Raw genomic sequence first — 15,071 nt, 5'->3', positions numbered from 1 at the left:
ACACAACATATAATACCAGTGGCGAATTTAGTGGTTTGCTAGCAGGTGGTCTGCACCTATAGCTTTTTCAACTTACAAACAATTACATGTAGTTGTTCAATTTGAACTTTGATGTATGTTCCCAAAAGAAGCATATATTATGAGCTACAGTATTAAATTGAGATTTTTACACCTTGCTTTTAATTTGAATAGATTTACTTCTTCATCATATTTATCTTTATAAAAAGGACAGTTCGGTGCGTAAAACATTCCGTATTAACAGGGTTCAAAAAAGGACAGTATTCCGAAAGATGTAATGTAAACAGTCTATCGTAATGCAAGCATTAATGGCTTAAAAGGGTTAATTCGAGCTATTACTCTAAGACAATAGACTAGTCATAAATAATGCGCACGTGTTATTATATAAAAGAAATTACCCGATAAGTTAACTTTTCTAATCTAACTGTGTCGGAAGCGAACAAAAGCTGGAACAACGACTTACTCTGCATAAGGGTTGCTTGTCGTGATCGGTCGAACACTCTTGTCGTTTAGCATCCTAGCTTGATCACTCTCTTAATCTCAGTACTACTATTTTTTTACGAAACAAATTTATTTAAATTCAATACAACAATACCATACCAGTGTCAGGGGGGACCCACCCTATTAGGAAGGGGGTCACTTGTCCCCCCCCCCCCCCCCCCTAAGTTCGGGAATATCCTATACATATATGGTGTATATACCTTAAAGAATGTATATGTATTTAAAAGGATCCCTGAGAGATATCTGTTGCTTTGGCGCATTTGGTTGTTGTGCCCCTTAGGTCCTTGTTATATGACATCTAAGTTCGAGTCTCCCTTGTAGCACCTTTATTTCTATTTTTTGTTGAGTTTGTTTTGTTTCCGTTCTAACCTATTTTCGTTTTTTCCAATTTTGAAGTTTATACTTTATACTATTACTTTTCCAACAACTTAGCATATTATTAAGTTTTCAAAGAGTTGCACGCCAAACTTTCACATAATAAGTGACATATCTATATTAAGGCAGTGGTCATTGGTGCCCCCTCTGAGTCAAAATCCTGGGTCCGCCTCTGCCCAGTGTAATATGTAAGTGGGGTCTGGGAGGGTAGGATGTACGCAAGATCTTAATTACCCCTACCTTTGTGGGGTTAAAGAGACTGTTTCCGATAGACACACTGCTCAAAAGAAAATGTAATTGATGCATGATTGCAAAGAAAATACGACAACAAAATATCAAGATATAAAATAGATGAAGCAACAGACAGTAATACACATTGGAGAGTAAAGAACAACGCGATCCTAAATGATACTACTAAGAAAGCGAGAAGAGGATGCTAACCCCCTACCTCTCCCACAAAAAATGCGATAATACTTAACTACCTATTAACCTTCTACCCTAATCCTCGATCTCCAAATCTTCCTATCTAAATCATGTCCTCAGTCAGCTAGTTAAATTCAATATTTATACAAATTAATAAATAGAACATTCAAAGCTTTAGTTAAAATAAGAATTGTATATTAATAAGTCACGATAAAATAATACTCCATCCGGTTCAAAAAGAGTGTCCACTTAACCTTTATTTTTATTTTTAAAAAAAAAAAGTGTTCACTTGCCAAATCAAAAAAGATTTAACCTTAAGTGACCAAATTCCAATACCTATTTAATTGGGATTAGTTTAGTCAGATTACTTATTTTTACCTATAAATTACTCGCTTTGTTTACTTTTACTTGTCCACTATACTAAAAATAAATTTCATTTTTATTTGTTCACTTTAGCATATCAAGGAAAGACAAACCTTTTTTTCTTTTCTTGTTTTACCCTTACATTAATTACTCATTTTCGAATCATTCTTCAAGTCCAATGAGACTATAAACCAATTATTGTGGATATTACAGTAAAATACATACTTCATTTATTAATTCTTAAGGACCGTGCAAAATAAAAAATGAACAAGTAAAAATGAACGGAGAGAGTAATATATTTTTAAGAAATCTGTAAATGACTAAATAGACACTCTTTAGAACCAGAGGCCGGAGGGAGTAATCATTTATAAAAATTACACGTCTTACATTTGTTGATTATGTGACAAATTTAAGCACAAAATTTTCAATTTTATAGTGCTTAGCTCCCTGTCTTTTACGGACAAACTCATGCTGACCTGGCAAACGGTTACAACAAAAAATCCCAAAACAGACACCTTCTTCTTCCTCGGACCCACCTCGTATTCCAGAATCACCGCAGTAAATGGTAAACTTACATTTAATAAACACAAGTTTACCTTAATAAAACAGAAGATTACCCCAGCAGCTGAGTTAAGCTGCTAAGCCGAAACCTCACAAACCAAACTCTACACTTAATATTTTTCTGTCTACAGCTAAGCAAAAACACAAAGTCAGAAGCCCCTTTTTTAAAAAAAATACATATTTTTTAAACGGAAAAAGCTCAAATATGCCATCCAACTATCGGAAATGGCTCATTTATGCCATCGAACTATAGGAAATGACTCATTTATGTCATCAAACTATAGGAAATGACTCATTTATGCCACTTATCAATAATTTGACTTATTTATGTCATCGCCCATTATCAAAATGACTCATCCATGCCATTTTTTATTAACGCCGATTTTATAATACCAGATATGACACGTAGCCTCCAATTAGAGGTCTACGTCGTTTAATTAAACCAGCCCAATTTTAAATACCAAATTAATAAAAAATCCGACCCATACACCTTATCCACCCACAATCATAATCTAGTTGAAGGTCACGTGTCATATATGATATTGCAAAACTAGCTTTAATGAAATATGGCATGGATGAGTCATTTTGGTAACAGGCGATGACATAAATGAGTCAAACTATTGATGAGCGGCATAAATGAGCCATTTCCCATAGTTCGATGGCGTAAACGAGTCATTTCCTATAGTTCGATGGCATAAATGGGTCAAACTATTGACGAGTGACATAAATGAACCATTTTCGATAGTTGGATGGTATATTTGAGCCTTTTCCGTTTTTTTAATAAGAAATTTGTAGGAAAAGAAAGGAGGAAAAAAGTGCTTTATTTATCCTTTATCTTTCAAGTATTTCTTTTGTTCTTAAAGTATATAATTTTTGTAACTTCTTTTTTTTGTGTATTACACTTCTCTACTCTAGTGCTTGCTCCGTATTATGAGATTCATCTCTAGAATATTGCTTCATTCATTAATTTATTTTTACGGAAAAAATTAATTCATTTTAACTTTCACATATATTACAAGAGGAAACAAATCAGCAAACTTAGCACAACTAATAAATGTGGCAAAGACAGACAATTATTAGTGATAAACAAGCCCTTTCCTTATGGATTATGAAGGAAATATATTTGATCAACTCGCTTGATAGTAACCTATTAAATTCTTAACGGTTAACAAGAAGTTATTAAAATTATCTAGCTGCAAAAATTATTAGCTATTATTTCGGTAAACTGCCTACATCACACTCTTTTGGAGTATATAATTTTTTTCTGAATTATACGCGAATGCGGGATGCTACGTGCATCGTACTGCCGTTTTATTGAGTTGCACCATTCAGGAGGATTAATTCTCTGATTTTTGCTGATAAGCGCAAGTAAGATGAATGCTAAAAAGAGCAAAAGAAGATGAAATTGGACACAAATATTCTTAACAAAAATGAAAGAAAGTCAGCCTATTCCTGAAATTGCGGTCATTCTCACTACTTCTTTAGCTACCACCCCTACTTGCTCATACGCGATTACTACCACAAGAACGCTGATAGTACTCCTTCGAATGGTCTAAAGCGATTAACAGATCATGTCGTGCTTAATCAAATAATAAACACTGACTGCGATTTAGATTGTCTTCCTGGGTCAATCGAAAGACAACCCCCGACTCTTAGCTTAAATAATAAACACTGACTATGAATGTATTTCTCATGGCTTACTACTATTTCTGGTTGAGAAAAAAGTCCAAAAGCTCGGTTAAGTTCTCATTTGTTTGCACTTAATGGAGGTCTGAATCTGAATGGTTCAGACCATAGACCATTAAGTGCATTTGTTTTCATTAAGATCTAAGCACTTATTTGGTTTGAATAGGTCTTAATCATTAAGATCTTGAACAAAGTCTTAATATCATTTAGAGGCATTTTGTATGGATAATTTTTACCACTAGCTTCACCCCTCCCACCACCTGCCCCAACCCTTCACTACCCACCCCTCACCACCCACCCCCAACCCTACCCCCTCACCACCATTCCACCCCACCACTACCCACCCCATAACCCATCCACCCCAACCCTTCACTACTCACGCCCTAACCCTATCCCCCCACTCACTACCAACACCACCTCAACCCCCCTCCACCACCTACCCACCCCACCCCACAGAACCCACCCACCACCTAACCCCCCACCCCTACCCCACCCCATACCCTCACCACACACCTACCTTACCCCCAAACACCCCCTTCACCCCCCCTCCCCACCCCACCTTATCCCCAGACCCACCGTACCACCACCACTACAACCCCTCCACCACAACCCACTCCTATATATGAACCCCCCATCCCCCTCCCCCCTCCCCTAAAAATCCCACCCACCACCACTACAAACATCTCCATCATTACTAACAAATATAAATGTTTCATTTTTTTATTAAATAATATTTTTATTTTATTAAATTTATATTTATTTTATGATATTTAGTTACTATTTTATTTGAATTGTATATTTATTATGTTTAAATAAATACATTATGCACATTCAGATGTTGAAAAACAAACAGTCTTAATCATTCAGTATTCATATCTAGAGACAACATCTTAATCATTCAGATGTGCATTCAGATTCATACGTCTTAGTCTTAATGAAAACAAATGAGACCTAAGTGTCTAAATTCCAAAATCAAAGCCACAAAAAGATTGTCGTTAAAATCTAACCCTAGTTAAGCTAGCTCAATATCACAAGCCAAGCCACGTAACAAAAAAACAAAAACAAAAAAAAAACAAACAAACAAATACACCTTCTTGTCCCCTTTCTCTCTCTCTCTCTCTATACTCTCAATTCAACTCCAAAAAAAAAAAAAAAAACGCCATTTTTCTCTTCAATTTCCTCTCTCTAAAATGGATACTCAATCTCTTTTACCTCAAATTTAGCACCAAAAAATTCTAACATTCTTCCATATATATTTTTTTGGATCTTTTAAGCAATGGGAGAAGAATTAGATAAAGGAGAAATAGCAAAGAAACTACTTGAAATAGTAAATGAAATATCAAGCATTACGGAGTTCAGAAATACAGTGAAAAAACAGTACTGTAATTTAGCAAGAAGAGTTAAATTGTTGATTCCAATGTTTGAAGAGATTCGTGATAGTAAAGAAATGATATTACCTGTTGACTCATTGAATGGACTGATTTTGTTGAAAAATGCACTTCAATCTGCTATGGAATTGCTTCAATTTGGTAGCATAGGTAGCAAGATTTATCTGGTACGTCCTTTTAATTTTTATAAGTTTAATTTCAAGTTTGTTGAGTTGTGTTTTTTTTTTGTTTGATTTGTGTTTGTGTTTAATTATAAGTTAGTTCAACTGATTGTTTTGATTGATTTGTGTTCGTGTTTTATCTGATGTTATGTTTATTTGTGTTTGTGTTTAATTATAAGTTCGTTCAGCTGATTTTTTAGATTTTTTTTTTTTTTTTTTGGTGTTTGATTTGTGTTTTTTTCTTGATTTTGCTGTTTGAAATTGTTGGAGAATTAATTTGAAGTTGTAGGAAAGTAAAATTGTTTGGGATTTGGTATTTTAATTTATGTCTAGTTAGGATTTATAGTCAAATTAGTAGCGAAGGTAGCAAGATTTATCCGGGACGTACTTTGAATTTTTACAAGTTCGTTCAGTTGATTTTTTTTGTTTGATTTGTGTTTTTCATTGCTTCTGTTGTTTGAAATTGTTGGAAAAAATAATTTGAAGTTGTAGGAAAGTAGAATTTATTGGAGATTTTGTATTTTAATTCATGTCTAGTTAGGATTTATCTGTACGTTTAATTACAAATTTGTTAAGTTGATTTTTTTAGTTTTTTTTTTTTTTTTTTGGTTTGATTTGTGTTTTTCCTTGCTTTTGCTGTTTGAAATAGATGTGATATATTTGAAAATTTTAAATTAATGTGGTGAGGATGTTTAATTACAAGTTCGTTCAGCTGTTTTTTCGTTGTTTCATTTGTGTTCGCATTTAATTATAAGTTCATTCAGCTATTGCATAGGAGTGGGGTTTACCTTGTGCGCCCAAAGGGTAGCAGCTGCGGTTCCCTTGTCATAAAAAAAAATTATAAGTTCATTCAGCTGATTTGTTTTTAGATTTTTTTTTTATTTGTGTTCGAGTTTAACTAAAAGTTCGTTCAGCTGATTTATTTTTAGGTTTTTTGTTTGATTTGTGCTCGCGTTTAATTATAAGTTTGTTCAGTTGATTTTTTTTTTTTAAAGTTTTTTTTTTTTGTTTGATTTGTGTTTTACTTGCTTCTGATGTTTGAAATAGTTGTGATGTTTATGAAATTTGGTGTGGAAATTGTTTACTTGCCGAACATGATTGAAGCAAATAGAGAAACAGATTAATCCTAGTAAATTCTTTACATTTTCGTTTTCTTTAGATTCTTTTTATTTGATTTATGTATTCCTTGCTTCTACTGTTTGAAATAGTTGTGATATATTCGAAGTGTTAGGAAATTGTTTACTTGCTGAAATGATTGGAGCAAATAGAAAAACAGATTAAACCTAGTAAATTTGTTATACTTTGTTCGCTAGACGGTTGAAGATTCTATTGATAGACGTGGCTCACTCGTTGACTCATTTTGTTTCACATGGCTTTAATGCCGGATGTACTTCTGGATTCCCATAATCCTCGATGCTGATGGATTTCGAAAATCCATGATGCGGACTCTGGTTCAGGATTGCTGGCAATTAATAATGCAACAACACACACTTAGCTGATTAGGGTTATGATTTGAATTTTTCGCGAAGTTTATTTCCACATGGTTGGTGTTCCACCTACAAACTTTTCAGTTGAAATCTCCATGTATTCTCGCATCTTGAGTTTGATATGGTAACAAGGAAATCAATTCCTACCCAGGATGCTCGTATGACTTCATACATTAATCTAACACTTCTGGAAGGAGTGTCATTATCTTAACTCATGACTAAAGATCTCTTGGAGAAATTCCACTACTTTTTCTTCCTAGCCTCTTAGAGATGATCCTATTCTTCTGGCAAAATTCTATATCTTTTGTCTATGGATTTCTCCACGGCAGAATATTTTGATCAGACTTATGTGATTCATTAACCTGCTGTCCTAAAAATATGCAATGGTTAACAATTAAGAAGGAATGATGGAAAAGGGAGGGAGATAAACCTATACATATCATATTAAGATAGAAAAAGAAAGAGAGATCGAAGATTAGGCTCTAGGCTGATATTATGTGTGTAAAATTTTTAGTCCCGTGACATTAGCTATTGGGGCAGTTAGGAAAAAACTTACCCTCGCCAGTGTTTACACAAAACCATAACAATTTACTCTGGTCAAATGATAGTTTTAGGTCATAATTAATACATGAAACACGTAGGCGTCCCCTTAAAGTTATCAAGATTTTACATTTTAGCACCTTAATCACGGCTTGTTCCTATTAGACACTCCAACCTAATTCAAACTTTCAAAGTATGTCTATTAAACACAAAATTCTGACCGGACAAAAGATGTGTTCTAAGCATGCTTTAGGCAGTGAATAGATCCAAAAAATATTTTTCCTTTTTCTTCTCTAAAAATCACATTTTCTATCCCAATCATCTTCTCCTTGCGTCGAGCCACTGCTGCCAATTCACTGCACAAATTCCCCCATTCCAAAATATATTTTTTCCTTCTTGGTACTTGGTTACTGTAGTTTAAATTACCTTATAAAAAACAAAAATTTCTCATATGATTCAATCATCATTTGGTTCAAGCAAGTTCAAGAGCATCTCAGTTGATGCCATTGATAAGCCAGTGTTCTACCTTAAGTATCGCCGACATGATCAATTAATTGAGCTTTTCTCACTTAAGCTTCATTCCTTTCCTTCCATATGCAGGCATAATTGTCTTGACAATTTCTAGAGAGAAAAACTATATCATTCCCAAGAATATTGCTTTCCCGAAAAGCTAAATTTCAGACCAAAATCCCTTCTTTTTACGGATGACCATAAATGTCTTCAGGCATCACCTATCTTCCATCTGATTCATGATACTTCCACGGATAAAAGTCACAGAAGAACAAACAAGGAGAAAAGATGAGGAAGAGGATGATAGTTTCTGCTGGGTAGGTATATGGGTAATGACAGAGAAGATGATTGAAAGGGAATGGACATGGCGAAGGAAACCGGGGGGATGGGAGCTGGAAGAAAATGGAACCGAGTGGGGTGGGGTGGGGATTTATGTAAAAATGGAATTTCTATTTTGTTTTTTAGTTAAAATGTTTTTAATAATATTATTTGGGCCTAAATGCCACGCGTTTGCATTTAATCTGTGATTTTGCCACATCATTTGCGTGTGTAGTACACACACTTTGTTTTTTTGACTCATTGCCAACGAGGTGTTTAATGGACACTTTGAATTAGATTGGAGTGTCTAATAGGAACAACCCGTAGTTAAGGTGCTAAATTGAAAAATCGTGACAACTTTAAGGGGCCGCTTATGTATTTGGCCTAATTAATATATATCAGTTAACCACGGTTAAACACCGAAAGTATGTGCACAAGACACATGCCACGTACTTATTGAAAGTATGTGCACCGAAAGTATAAACAATGGGCAGAAGTGACCATAACAAGCTTTTTGAGGACCTTTGGCAGGTGTTTGGAATCATCCACAGCTGCAAAGGAAGCAATTCTAGGATCTTTATAGGATGCTTTACTGTGAGAATTGAAGAGAGTTGCCAGCAGAGAACATAAGATTTTTTGAGATGTTTTAGTATAAATACATGACCGCTAAACGAATTAAAAGGGTGTGGCCTATCAAAAGAAGAAAAATCTAACAATGCTTTCTGACCTGTTTAGTATCAATACTTAATGATGTAGTTTTGGTCATTTGAGACTCTGAGGTCATCACATTTTTTTTCTTCTTTATCCTCTTTTCCCTCCCAAGGCATTTGTGGCAAAATCTTCTCAACGACATTGAAAGGGCATTTTGCATGTTCTTATCTCTAATTATGTGCAATTGAATCAAGTTGATCATGCCTCAACAATTACCTGAGAAGCTTAACTAGATTATGAAGAACATCACATTTTGCTGCGTAAATTGGTGAAACTGTGAAAATTCTAAAATAAATAGTAAGAGAAGCCTACCTGCCTCCTCTTAGCTGATAGCTGCTACTAGGAATTGCTATTGGACTTGATGGTAATTGTGAAAGCTAATAGTTGTTCTTTCTATGGGCGGGACTCTTCACACATAGCTATTAACTTTTAAGAATTTGGTCTCTCGTGAACTTTACATTAAATGCTTGATTGCCCTGATATCCAAACACGATAAACTGACTCGGTCTTTAGGATGTCAAGAGATGTCTGAATGTGATGCTTTCATCTGGTGATTCACAATTTGCATTGCCAAATAATTTTCTCAGAAACCAATTTTGTATTGATGCTGGCATTTGGTATCGGACAGTTTTCTACTTCATTGTGACTAATGCATTCCTTGCATGTAGGATATCTAATCCTTGTGGATGCAGTGAGATTCTTTGAACCATCAGCCCTACAATGTCCTACAGAATTTAATTTAAATACTAAAGGAAATGCTGTCTATTTGTATTTGCAGGTGCTAGAAAGGGAGCATATCATGAATAAATTTCAAGAAGTGACATCCCAACTCGAACAAGCTTTGAGTGGAATTTCTTATGAAAAGCTTGAGTTATCCGACGAAGTTAAAGAACAGGTACACATCGTTTTCTAATTAACTCTTCATTTCAAAGGGGGATATTGTTCTGGAAGAAGCAACATAACTACTTTACCTCATTCCCTTCCGTAATTCTGTGTCTCAAGTTTTCAGATTTCATGATTACGAGATCATTTTTAACGAATAATTATTCTTCACTGTCCAATTATGTACCCAACATGTGTTAATTTGGCACAATAGATCTATTAATTATTTCTAAGTACTCAAGAACGTCTGTCCATGAGAACTAGACGAGTAAATAAGTTCAATCCATATTTTAGTCAGAAATTAAAGTGGCTCAAGTGATGCATTCCTCTTCCGTAGCATATAGCGTGATGGCATAGATGGCCTACAGTTAGAAACACATTTCATCTGCAGTTCTTTGCCATCTATAACTTATTCTGCTTTCAGGTTGAGCTTGTTCTTTCTCAGTTCCGAAGAGCCAAAGGAAGGGTTGACACACCTGATGATGAACTGCACGAAGATTTGCTGTCTCTTTATAGCAGGAGTAATGATGCCGCTGTAGATCAAGCTGTCCTAAGGAGGTTAGTTGATAAGCTACAGCTGTCTGAATTAGATGACCTTAAACAAGAATCACTAGCTTTGCATGAAATGGTCATTGCTACTGATGGGGATCCCGAGGAGAGAATAGAGAAGATGTCAATGCTACTTAAGAAAATTAAGGACTTCGTACAGACTGAGAATCCAAACATCGATTCTTATCCAAGGGATAAGTCTTCAACTTTTAGTGGACAAGCATCTGCAGACGGAATCCAGAAGGCGGCCCCAGTTATACCAGATGATTTTCGTTGCCCTATATCCCTGGAGTTGATGAGAGATCCCGTCATTGTTTCAACTGGGCAGGTATTGATGCCGGGTCCTTTTACCCTATCGGTATAAAAGTTAGTTGAAACTATCTTTTTCTTATTCTTTCATTACAGAAAGATGTTATTACCTGATTCTTCCCTTTCATCCCGTCATACATTTACGAGGATAGATAACTAATATCTTGCTTTTTCGTGTTTGTGTACTTATTAGTTGTCTGTCACCGCTATAATTTCATCAGTGACTGTCGCAGATCTTAATCTCTCGTTCTATTAGGTGGCAGTATTTGATATGCATATTTTAAGAAATGATTTTGCAGAACTATCACACCTACTAGTTATCAAAAAAAGAATTAATAAATGGACCATCACATCAACTAGAGGTCGTTGCTTTTGTAGTGAAGAGCTGCAAAATTGAAAAATCAGCATGTAAGAACAAGTTTACATATTAGTCAGTTGGTTCATACATGCTGATGTTGTATGCACAAACATCAATAGAAACAAGACAACAGCTATGCCTCATTCCCAAACAAGTTGGGGTCGGCTATGAATCCTTACTACTTCATTTAAGCTCAACTCATGTCATCATCACACCAAATAAAAATAAAAGTGAAAATAAGTTAAATCTATGTAAATAACTGTAGTATTAGTCGTAGAAGTCTTCTAACAAGACTAAAATCTACTCCCAGCTAGTAGATATCACTTATATGGATCTTTTTTCTCCACTGTGCCCTATCTTTAGCTTAGTCTGCATTGATTTCAAGAAATTGTAGGTCTGATAAATCACTTCCATGTGATTTTAGCTCTATCTCATCCCCTTTTAACACCTTCCATCACCATAGCTTCATAACTACGGCCAGTGCATCTGTAGGTTGATGCAAGACATGATCAGACCATCTCAAGTGACCTTCTCTCATATATCCTCAATGTGTGCTACTTGCACCTTTTGGCGAATGTGGTTTAGCTTATCCATCTTAGCATCCACATTTTATGCAACACTTCTTATCTTGTGGTTAGACTTTAGCGGCCCAACATTCAGCACCATATAACATTGCTGGTTTTATGACTATTCTGCAGAACTTATCTTTGACTTTGGTAGGCATCCATCTATCACATAACACATTGGTAGCACTTCTCCATTTCAATCATCTTGTTTTAATTACATGAGTAGCATCGTCAGCTATCATTCCATTCTCTTGCAACTAGTAGCATCGTCAGCTATCATTCCATTCTCTTGCAACAATGAGTCTAGGTATTTAAATTCCATATGTTTTGGGCCCGCAATCCCGTCTAGTCTTACCTCAACTTTCCTCTTCTCATGTTGACTAAACTTGTTGTACATATATTCAAGAGTTAATGGTCGAAAACACGCCTAATGTATCACTTTTTCGCGAGATTCATACCTCAATTATCCATTGTTCCCTTTTCCTACCTAAACTATCACACCCTTTGTATTAAAACACACCTCGTTGCGGAGTTGACCAGATGTTTGAAATCACTCAATAATAGACGTGGAGCTTCAAAAACCCATAAAAATTGATCCACATATCATCTACCACAGCTAATTGAGCTGAATAATTCTTTTAATTTTTTTTTTCTATGTTCCTTTTGAATCCTTCCCTTCTTCCCCTTTCTTCTTTACTTTTCCATCATTTCTCAGATTTTCTTCCCCTTTTTCCTTCTTCATTTCTCCATGAACCCTAGAATTTTATACAACCCTATAATATAATGAAGCCTAGAATTTTATATAACCCTAATTTGTTTTACCAAAATCAAAAGCTAAATGATAATTCATGCTGAAATTGAAGGTTAATGGGAGAAAAATCGAGGCTGAGCACTTTTACCTATTTAATTATGATGTTAGAATCCTAATTTTGAGTTTTAACCCCCCTGAAATTTTACTCATTTAATTTAAATCTCTATTAAACGTCCTAATTAGATTAGGTGCACAAAATTAGCCACGCAGAGTGCCACTTGGCACTCTTTTTTTTTTTTTTTTTTTACTAAAATGGAGCGTGTACCAGATGCACCAGCAGCTCAGCATCGAGGTGTGTTTTAATATAGAGGGAGTGATAGTTTAGGTAGGAAAAGGGAACAATGGATAGTTGAGGTATGAAACCCGAGAAAAAGTGATAGTTTTTTAGGTGTGTTTTTAATCATTAATTCTTACTTCTGCTTGTCCTAAAACCCGTACTCCCGAAAGTACTTCTCAATAGTTCAAGCTTTTGGTTGAAACTGTTGCTGGTCTTGTCATTCAACACAATATCATTAGCAAATAGCATACATCATGGAACCTTTTCTTGTATCTTGTTGGATAGCTCATCCGTAGACAAGTAGGAGTTCAATGACGATCCTTGGTGTAGACCCACTGTTATAGAAACTCATTTGTATCTCCTAATGCTGTTCTCACTAGTGGCGGTTCGTTCATGGATGTCCTTAGAAACAAAACACATGATTTCCTCTAGTCAATATTTCATTTAATGGTAGAGTTCTAATTTCTATATTAAAATATTTTTAACAGGTTAATATTTTACTTCATTGCAGACCTATGAACGTTCTTGTATTGAGAAGTGGCTGGAAGCTGGGCATAGCACTTGTCCGAAGACCCAACAAGCCCTCACAAGCAAAGCTCTGACACCCAACTATGTATTGCGTAGCCTTATATCACAGTGGTGTGAAGCGAATGGGATTGAACCACCCAAAAGACCAGGTAGTTCTCAACCCAATAAGTCTGCATCTGCATGCACCCCTGCTGAGCGCTCGAAGATAGAAAATCTCATGAGAAAGCTCAAATCTGGCAGCCCTGAAGAGGCGCGTTCTGCTGCTGGTGAGATCCGCCTTCTTGCTAAGCGTAACACTGATAATCGTGTCGCAATAGCTGAAGCGGGTGCCATACCTCTACTCGTCCATCTTCTGTCCACTCCTGATTCTCGCACCCAAGAGCATGCTGTTACGGCACTTCTCAACCTTTCCATATGTGAGAACAATAAAGGAAACATTGTAACTTCCGGGGCAGTGCCTGGTATTGTGCATGTGCTCAGGAAGGGGAGCATGGAAGCACGTGAAAATGCAGCAGCCACCCTGTTCAGCCTTTCAGTGATAGATGAAAATAAGGTCACCATCGGTTCTTCAGGAGCGATTCCTCCGCTTGTGGCATTACTAAGTGAAGGTACACAAAGGGGAAAGAAAGACGCGGCTACAGCACTTTTCAATCTATGCATTTATCAAGGGAACAAGGGCAAGGCAATAAGGGCTGCAGTTGTACCTACACTGATGCGGCTGCTCACAGAACCTCAAGGTGGTATGGTTGATGAAGCACTTGCTATTTTAGCAATATTATCGAGTCACCCGGAAGCAAAGGCAGCCATTGGAGCTGCAGAAGCAGTTCCTGTTTTGGTGGATGTGATCTCAAATGGTTCTCCCAGAAACAAAGAGAATTCAGCTGCAGTTTTAGTACATCTCTGTTCTGGGGACCAACATCATCTGGTCGAAGCGCAACGACTGGGTTTGATGGGTCCTTTGAAGGATTTAGTACAAAATGGCACAGAAAGAGGTAGAAGGAAAGCAACCCAATTGCTTGAAAGAATGAACAGATTTGCTGAACAGCCAAAAGAGCTCCAGGCACAAGCCGAGTCTCAGACACATAACCAGCTGTCCCGGTCGCCACCCATATCGAGTAATTCTTTTGACAGTTGAATGCGTACAACGACAACAGCAAAAAGTACTACGCCTCAATCCCAAACAAGTTGGGGTCGGCTATATGACAGTTGGATGCTTATTGTTTGTTTTTTCAAGTTCGCGTGGGTTTTCTTTCGTGGATCTTTTCTAAGCATTTGATGACATTTAGCATGGCTTAGAGAAAGGGGGTGGGGTGAGGGAAAGGTGGAAGATCACCAATCCCGTTCATTAAGTTATTTATTTGATTTTCTTGGGTTGAGGCGTATACACAAAAGGGAAAAATTGACATGCAAAAAAAATGTCTGATGTATCATTGTAACAGTTGTACAAGTGTAATCATCCTCAGTTTTTATCGAAGGAGATGCTTTCCATTACAAAACCCCCTTTGTTAATCAATGGCGGGGCCACAGCCTGGCAAGGGTTCGCCGAAAAATTATACCGTGTAGACATGTCAATTATTACGTATTACAGACATATATTACATATTGAACACCCTTAATATATAATCATTATATGAATTCGAACACCCTTAACAAAATTCCTAGCTCCGTCACTTTGTTAATATAAGCTTAATTAGTCAAATTCTTACTAGAAATGAGAGCCAGTGTAAGTCTGCACTCTTTCCTTGACCT

At 36.2% G+C, this 15,071-nt stretch overlaps 1 protein-coding gene across 1 annotated transcript; it reads left to right on the top strand.

Moving 5' to 3' along the window:
* The first annotated feature begins 5,024 nt into the window (after window positions 1-5,024).
* LOC132643553 (U-box domain-containing protein 13-like) lies at window positions 5,025-14,818 on the top strand. The gene is made up of 4 exons (XM_060360008.1): window positions 5,025-5,482; window positions 9,821-9,937; window positions 10,349-10,801; window positions 13,306-14,818. The coding sequence occupies exons 1-4, from the start codon at window positions 5,204-5,206 to the stop codon at window positions 14,455-14,457; spliced, it is 2,001 nt and encodes a 666-aa protein (XP_060215991.1). The 5' UTR covers window positions 5,025-5,203; the 3' UTR covers window positions 14,458-14,818.
* The last annotated feature ends 253 nt before the right edge of the window (window positions 14,819-15,071 follow it).

Source organism: Lycium barbarum, chromosome 6, assembly GCF_019175385.1.
Source record: "Lycium barbarum isolate Lr01 chromosome 6, ASM1917538v2, whole genome shotgun sequence".
Lineage (NCBI taxonomy): Eukaryota > Viridiplantae > Streptophyta > Magnoliopsida > Solanales > Solanaceae > Lycium > Lycium barbarum.
The sequence above is the reverse complement of the archived record's forward strand: the minus strand, read 5'-3'. Positions and strand labels throughout refer to the sequence as shown.